The sequence below is a fragment of the Nicotiana attenuata genome, chromosome 4, assembly GCF_001879085.1.
Source record: "Nicotiana attenuata strain UT chromosome 4, NIATTr2, whole genome shotgun sequence".
In the NCBI taxonomy this organism is placed as follows: Eukaryota; Viridiplantae; Streptophyta; class Magnoliopsida; order Solanales; family Solanaceae; genus Nicotiana; species Nicotiana attenuata.
In genome coordinates, this window is record NC_031992.1 from 5783857 (window position 1) to 5792777 (window position 8921).

Consider the following 8921-nt stretch of genomic DNA (forward strand, 5'->3'; position numbering starts at 1 on the left):
AAACCTCTCGAATTTTTGAACGAACAAAGTTGATGTTATTGCTTAAACATAATTGCCAGTTGTATGATAATTAATTTGGCTGATTGGAAACATGTTAACTAAATATAGAATTATGTGTTATTTTCCATATTTTTTATGAATATTTCAGCGTAATTTAAGTACAACTTGTGAAATTATTAAAATGACCGAAGTCTAATCACTTTTTATGCTGAAAAATACTCACCAAACAAGCTACTACCACCGTTTTATTTTATGTAAGAATACACCTCACAAATGAGTGACTAGAGTCAAGCTCAACATAATTTTTTGTTATTTATTTAAGATTTTAACTCTATGTCTACTGAAAGCCGGTAATTAATCTTTGTCATGTTAGCATTTGGTACTATTTCAATAATCATTGAAACATTGGGTCAACTAATAAACCGCAAGCTCTTGAAAAAAGAAGAAGACATAAGATAGTTGTGTACGGGTCAACTCGGGGGCAATGTCTATCCCGATTCTCCGATAAAAGAACGAAGGGGAGCACAGATTCGCGAAATTGTAATCAGGGCTAGAGACCCATTGTATCGAGACCCGGAAAGGGTGAAATATATATCCAACATCGGACACGGTAAAACGATACACCCCCGATCGAGTATAAGTTTTAGACCTCGGGAGACACGGTGAATGGTTATGCACGACGGATAGAGGGCCGTAATACTCGCCCTCAACCGGATATCACGGCGAAAATCTCGCTCAATTTCGATTTTGGATCAACAATTGCCAGGAAAGGAAGATTTTTTTTACCCTTTTTAGTATACTAGGATTGAAACTCTTCTACTATATAAAAGGAAAGTTTTCTTTAGTCTGACACATTATAACACGCAATTCAAGGCAATAAAAGTTTACTTTGTTCTCTAGCTACCGTTAAAGGCATTATTTTTCTTGTTTTATTCTTTATTCGCGACTGGACTCGAACCGAGGATCCAATCAAGGACGAGATCATTGTTCAATCTAAGATTAGGTTTGGTCTTAACATTGCGAGTGGTTGATCATTTATTTATTTTTAATTTATTTTTCTATTATCTTAATTATTCGTGTTGAACTAAACCACGTATTTTTTAAACCACGTACAAATTTAATTATATCCAATTTTGGGTAAACAATAGTAATGAATTTAATATTGTATGCAAGTTGGCACAATGCTTTTGCTATGAATAGGTTTCCCCCAGTCAAGTCTTGAATAGGGGTGTTCAAAACCGAACCGAAATCGAAAACCGAACCGAAACTGAAGCTTAATGGCTTATTGGTATCGGGTTAACGGTTTAACGGACGGGGTTCGGATTGAATTTTTTTATTAACGGCTTATCGGTTTGGTGGCGGATTATTCAATTTTCTTAACGGATAATCCGTTAACCCGTTAAGTGTGTATATATATATATATATATATATATATATATATATATATATTATACACAGTGATTCTTCTGCCAAATTCAGTCTCTTTGATGGTCCTATGTTAAAGTCTAGAGCTATGAACTAACCATCACAAATCATTGATGACATTCAGAATCCCCATACTTCGGTATGCCTACCGGTGTATTTGCTTATTTCCTATTAAGTCTAACTGGATTTTGTGTCAAAATACACAACAATGAAAATGTATGCTAGTGCTAACTTCTAAAATAAGCATTATGAGGTTACTACACTTGTCTTTCATGTATTGCGTTTTCTAGGATTAAATTAGAATCCATCTGTGTCTCTAAGACTCTAACAGTGATGTACAGGCGTTAACAGTGGGCATATGTTAGGCGTTAATGTAGTCTACTTTGGGATGTAATGCACGCAGTATAGATCGAATTAGGCCGATAAACCGCCCGATAAGAGCTAAACCGATACCAATCCGCCCGATATCTTATCGGGTGGCTAGCGGATTAATATATTTAAAAGCCGATAATCGATAAGCCAAACCGTTAAGAGTAAATAACTGTCCAATCCGCCCGATAAGCAGCCCTAGTCTTGAATCTTCACCTGATTACGCTTGAGTTTTTGTTTGTTGTGTTTTGTTTTGTTTTGTTTTTGTTGGCAAACTACAAAATTGGCTAATTGGCAAAATTAATTATATTTATTAATAAAAAAATGTATAAAATATGTACATAATACACATTTATACAACACACACACATGCTATATATATTATCGAACTATTATTTTGAAAGCAGCTAAATATATACATTTCTTTTCTTTTTTCAACCTTAGGTTAGTTCACTATAATGTAGAGAGGCCTCTCGTGTCATCGGATGAATAATGTTTTTGTGACTTTTTGGAATCTCTCTCTTTTACTACTATTGTTTACTGTATATTTCTTTTAAAAAAAAATAAGTGCAGCGTTTACCTTTTTAATTTGTCTAGGAAGAATTATGGAATTTTTTAATTTTATATCTTTATTTTATTTTTGATAATCTATTCTTGTTGAATTGATATGGCATGTTAAAATTTAAGAAATTCTAAAAGTACTTCTAATATGACACATATAATATATTATACATTTATCTTATGTATCAACAATTTTATTATTTGTTAAATAAAAGTATTTAAATTTAAGAAAATAACCTTTTTAGATCTTTTAGATGTAAAAAACAGATTTCTTTACGTGTAAAAATAAATTTCATATATGTAAAAAAATAGGTGGGATCATATTTGTAAAGAGCCCAAAAAAACCAATTGACCCAATACGGTCATGTTAAATGAAATTGAAGGTGCAGTCCTTTGTCCCAGCAAATTGTTCCTTTAGCGCTGTTGGAATAGGAGTACTTTTTACTCGACCAGAAGGAAACTGAAGGCGCAGTTTCTTTTTTAAATCAATATTCTCTCTTCAGTAGCCATCAGCAATCCATCAACCGGTGAAGGTATCTTCTTCCTTGCTTCCATTTTATGAAGAAAATGTGCTTAGATTTAGGTTATTTCTGAAATCATTTGGGTGTTCTCAGTTGATCATTTGATTTTGAAAAAAAAAATTAGCTGTCAAATTATGAAATTTCGATGTGGGTTTTCTGGTAGGGTATTAGGAGAAGATGCAATTCTTCGGAGGATCAGAGATCAGCCCGTCGCCGCCACCGCCGACGGTATCAGGGAATAATGCACATATGCTGTATGTATTCAATAGGAATGGAGTGTGTCTTCTTTACAGGGAATGGAATCGCCCTCTTAAGACCTTAAACCCTCAGCAGGACCATAAGCTTATGTTTGGTTTGCTCTTCTCCCTCAAATCTTTAACTGCCAAGATGGATCCTACAAGGTTTCATTTTCTACTTTTCCTTAAACTTATCGCTCAATTGGATTAATTTGATCTAATAATTGTATTTAATATTCGAATGAAATGGGTCATAATTGAGCAAAAAGGATATAGAGGATTTATATAGCCGATCCAACTAGTTTGAGACTTGGTTGGATTGTTTTGATCAAAACCTTATTCTTCCCCATCCCAACCCCAAGCTCATAGGACACTCTTGTCATGTAACACGATCTATTTTAAAGGCATAATGATACTGTCAAAATATAGTCTTTTCTCATTTCAAATATTTTCTTGGGCAGTGCTGAAAAAGGTAATCTTGGGGTGCCTCAATTACCTGGACAAGGATGTTCGTTTCACAGCTTTCGTACTAATACCTATAAACTCAGTTTCATGGAAAGTCCATCTGGAATAAAGGTCAGTTAGTGATCCATTGAGCTGTACTTTTTTATAAGTTCAGTTGAAATTGTTCTAGGTCTTATCATACAATGATCACCAGCTTTCTGTCTGGAGTACTGTGATACAATTGATCATATGATATTAACTAATGGAAACTCTTAATCTACGCTTTTATATTAGTCTCTAAAGTTATTTTCTGATGATGTCTAACTATATTAGACATTGCTCTATCCTGGTGCCTTATTCTATTTTAGCTAACTTACTTATTGTTGCTGTAAATTCTGTTACTCAAGGGCTAGTGGGCAGTTCATAGTGTGCTATTGTAGAGAAGTTACTAAATTTTGGGTCTGTTATGAGGTTAAATTGTGATTATGTTATAAATGTAAGCCTTATCTTACTAGGTGGGAAGAAAAGATGGGTAGTCTGGATACATTCAGTTAAAATAACTGAAGGAAAAGAACACGTAATGTTGCTAATGTCTAATGACTACTCCAAGTGATTCATGAATGGTAATAGGATAGAAAATCTACAGGGCAGAATACATAAAATGACACCTGAACTTGTACCCCAAATCCCTGTTACACACTTGTTCACCACGGGAATATTTTCGAACACTCAACCTTTCAAAAGTGTATCTATCACACACCACTTTGATATTTGACCACTTCTTTTAAATAGGTGTATGTCACGCATCAATATTGTCGTGACATGTGTCATTAAGTTAAGAAATAAAAAAAGGCCTCCAGCAAAGTTTTAAAAAATCAAAAGGAAAGGAACCCAACCAAAAGAAAAGGAACTCATCTTCTTCCCAAGACCAACCACCATGGTTGCGGCCACCTTCATCTTAATTTCAGCTACCAAATTTTTTAAAATCAAGCTCAGACTTCTTCACGTCTAAGATCCAATACTTAAATTCAAATTCTTCAACAAGTATCCAACTCTCAATTCATCTCCAAATGAGTTCCAACTTGAAATGGTGCTTCCAATCAACAACTAATTCAGTATTCAAACATCAATTTTAGTAAAAGAATAATTTCACATAAACAATTTTAGTACCGTTCTCTTGATTCTTCGGGCCAATAATTGCATTTTTTGAATCGAAAATTTCTTGGTCTAATTGAAATCGCACTTTTTGGGCCAATCTCTTGATAATCCGAAAATGCCTTATTTACTAGTTGAAAAACGAAATAAAAGTTTGGAAAGTAACCAAAAAAAACTAGAAAGAGGTTCTGTGAGCACTAATGGAGGAAGAAAAATGAAGGAGATGATTAAAAAAAAAATTTAAAAAAAAGAAGAAATGGGAAAAAGTTGGACATGTGGCTTTTTATGAGGCTTCAGATACAAAACTATTTAGTTCACTCGCCTTATTTGTGTGTAAAGGACGCGCGTGTCATGTAGGCAAAGATGTGTGCAATAGATACACTTTTGAAAGGTTAAGTGTTTGAAAATATTCTCGTGGTCAACATGTGTGTAATAGGGATTTGGTACAAGTTCAGATGTCATTTTATGTATTCTGCCAATCTACAGAGTTCTAGAAAGGAAATATCAAATTGAGAAAAGGAGAAAAGCTTTACCAATTAAAATTTAAAAGATCTTTAGAAAGACATCCAATAACAACATCAGGCTATTTGTGTTGCTCGCATGACTTTGCATGACCGAATCGAGAAGAGGTCTTTGAAGAGAAAAAGTATATATTTTGCAGCTGTTTTCTTATTGAATGAAGGAGGTTGCATGATTTTGAACTCTGTTTCTTTGATGAGAACTTTTGTCTAGCTAAACGTTCATGTAAGCAGCCATCACTAGCCACCATATGGCCTAATCTTTGCCGTTTTACTTCATGTGGAACTATGTTTTGTCCACCTTATTCTCTAGAAGACAAGTCAGAAGCTCCTCTGTAATGTTCAAATAAACTTGTTCTTTTAAGGTCGACATGCTTCTGCCACTGTATTTGATCTCTCAATCAGTATGTAGATATACTGAAGCTGCATCAGGGATTTGTGGTGTTCGTGCTTGAAGGAACTGAAAATTTACCACGTAGGTAAAATATTGAATCAGCTGACTTGAGTCTGCTAATCCGTATGTTGACTATGATCTTACTTCCTGAAGAAAAAGGAAAAGAATGACCCTATTCAGATGTCAAGTTACTTGTTGTGGAATGTAAATTTGACATAGTTACTTTGTCCTTTGCACCATGTAGTATCATTGGTAAGACCGTAAGTGGTACTTGCTTTTGGTTATAGTTTTAACTTCTTCCCATATAGATTTGTTCTCAATTGTATGAGGTATGAATGTAGCTTTCATTACTCCGCCTGAAAGAGTAACTAGGGCTCTCTGAGTTCTTCCAGTTCAACTGGTCATGATGCAAACATTTCTATTCATAGTATTTGAGTCTCAGATGGTGTACTCTTGGAAGAAATGGCTGCTTCCTTTTCCTTTTTTTTTTTCAAGAACAAAAAGCTGCTTCATTCCATTTGGAGATTGAAGAAATTAGAGAGTAATTTGCTGAAAAGCTTGATCATTATCTCAAGCTTGATCAGGAGAAAATGGATCTTGGGCCTAACTCAAATCCAAAAATTAGCTTATGAGTGAGGATTGCCCAAGGCCATATAACGAGACCAAGTCCCCCATCCACTATTGATGTAGGCATCTAACACCCGGCACGCCCAGGCCTACCAATTGGAGCGTGGACAATATAATATGGGGGCCCGTCATTAAACCAAGAATTGGGTAGGTTCTGGCTCTGATACCATGAAGAAATTAGAGTACTTTGCTGAAAAGCTTGATTATTCCCTCAAGCTTGATTGGGAATTTATACCAATTACAATGTATACATTTTTGGTAAGTGTATAATTACAGAATATACTCCAAATCAAATTCCTGAGTAATGCAAACCCTAGGACATCTCAACAGAGATAACACGAGGATCAAGGATCCTGATGCGAGGCACAGTTATCTATGTAGGCATGTCAGGGTACTTGAAGGGTGGGAGCTTTATCTACTAAAGAATGTCATATTACAAACATTGTTCTATGTGTGAACAGTGAAGCCATGTCGTGCTAATTGTTTTACATTAATTGTTACAAAAGAACATACCTTTTAACCGTATATGACTATATACTCTTTGGTTCCTTTCTTCTCTTCTTCGATAGGCGACAAACACATAATGTTTTATTCAACTTCACAAACATTCAGTACGTGTCTGAATTTCTTTTGATTGGTGAAAGCGAACCAGTAGGAAAAACTAGAGGTAAATATTCAGTACGTTAATTATGTTGCATTTCTGCAGATCATCCTTGTCACGCATCCTAGGACTGGTGATCTAAGGGAATCTTTGAAGTACATTTACAACTTGTATGTTGAATATGTGGTGAAGAATCCGCTCTATTCCCCAGGAGCTCCAATTAAGTGAGTCCTTAAGTCCTACAGTTTAAGCTTACCGATGATGTGCAGGATTGTTTGTTTTACATACTGCTAAAATATGTTATTATTGCTATAATTTGTGCTGCTAAGGATTGTCAACATTTGATTAAAGTTGGTTTGTTTCCGTAGTATTATAACGTGGTTCCACGGTTCCACCTAGCCATGTTATTTGAAAAAAGAAGTCCTTAAAGAATAACGTGATGTTGGAAGATCATGGTTCTTTTCTTGTTAACTAGAAAAGTCATACTAGGCTGATTTGGAGCGAGGCATTCTGCTTCTTGATCAATCTGAGTATTGCCGCTAAAATGATGAACAAGTATCTAATAGAGGGATGTCATTATTAATACATCTTTGGTGGTGATTTCAAATTCAAAAGAAATAAAGAATCTTGAGAACTTGCCAGGATATCTTCTTGTTTGGTTCTTGAAAAGTTGTTTTGAGGCATTTCATTTTAAAAGTTTATGAAGTCTCTTCAAGACAATAAAAATTGTGATATTGCGATGTTCTATGGTGTTGAAGGGCTCGAACATTTTGGATCTTTTCCTTTTCTCCCTCAGAAGTTTTTGTCAGAGATTTGAACTTAATACATTACCTGCTTTATATTTTATGCACCTTCCGTGCAAATTATTAGTATGTCTTTGATCTTGATTAGCATTCACTTGCGTGTGCATAATTCACATGTATGCTTGAAGAAATATTTGGGCCAAGTGCTTTCTTACATTTTAGGATTCTATGGGTTCTTCTTGAAAGAAAGAATGCAGTCTCTTTTTCCTGGTGAAATTTTCATTGAGCAGATACATTGTCGCTGTTTATGTAGGTGTGAGCTATTTAATTCTACACTCGATCAGTATGTTAGAGGTCTTGGATAATATCTCAAGGTACAATTCCCAATTTTCATTATCCATAACTTGTTAAACTTGATTACTTTATCAACTAAAATAAAGTATATAGAAGTTAGTGCTACATTTTTGCTGCTTTTAAGCATTCGATAATCTGATATTTCCAACGTGGACTACAATACTTTCAGGATCAATTGTATGCAAGCATCTCATTCTGCAGTTGGCTTAGTGATTCCTTACTATGATGGAAGATTGGTTCAACAATATCTCGAAACTTGCAGCACCAACTTTTGGATAAGCGTTGCGCCAAATGTGTTTGCCTGATCACTGTATGATCTCATTTTGTTACTTTGTCTTTCATTTTGCTAAATGTGGTGAAGCAATAATACTTGGATTAGGCCCAGATTACATTCTTTACTTGCAGCTTATCCTTTGAACTTTACGTGGTATGTATACAGTAGCACAATGAAGACTGGTAAAATACTCCTTTTACAAGTTTAAGGTACTTCACGATGAATGTGAATTGTGCTTGCTTTTAAATTTTGGACCTGTACAGGTATGCCTTCCAGATTTGACTATCAAGTAACAGAGCATACTAGGGCAGTGAAAGCTAAAAGTACTTTTCCAGAAAAATCCATTTTGTGAGTTCATAACCCTAGTGTTTGATCTACTATACTTCCCATTTGTTTGGTTCTGCTTTTCCTGGACAGGTGGTAACAAGTAAAGATCTATTTCCTTTTTTATCAGTGAGCTATTAGAATTGTTGGAATGTGCATAATGTATACTCAACATTTTCACTCACTAAACCCATTTCCCCATTGGAAATCCTACTGCCACTGTCATCCTTGTTAGTAACTCGCTGATTAAGCATATGGGTTCAGTCATTGAAAATCCTTTTGCCGCTGTCCATTAATTTCACTGACCCCTTATTCGACAAGTCTTCTTTTCCATGGAAGTACCTGTGTGTTGCCCTTAAGCTCCTTTGGTTCTTC

General features: G+C 35.0%; 1 protein-coding gene across 1 annotated transcript; it reads left to right on the forward strand.

Moving 5' to 3' along the window:
* On the forward strand, window positions 2705–8468 carry LOC109224883 (trafficking protein particle complex subunit 1). The gene is made up of 6 exons (XM_019389450.1): window positions 2705–2888; window positions 3040–3277; window positions 3574–3688; window positions 6957–7075; window positions 7908–7968; window positions 8118–8468. The coding sequence occupies exons 2-5, from the start codon at window positions 3054–3056 to the stop codon at window positions 7957–7959; spliced, it is 510 nt and encodes a 169-aa protein (XP_019244995.1). The 5' UTR covers window positions 2705–2888; window positions 3040–3053; the 3' UTR covers window positions 7960–7968; window positions 8118–8468.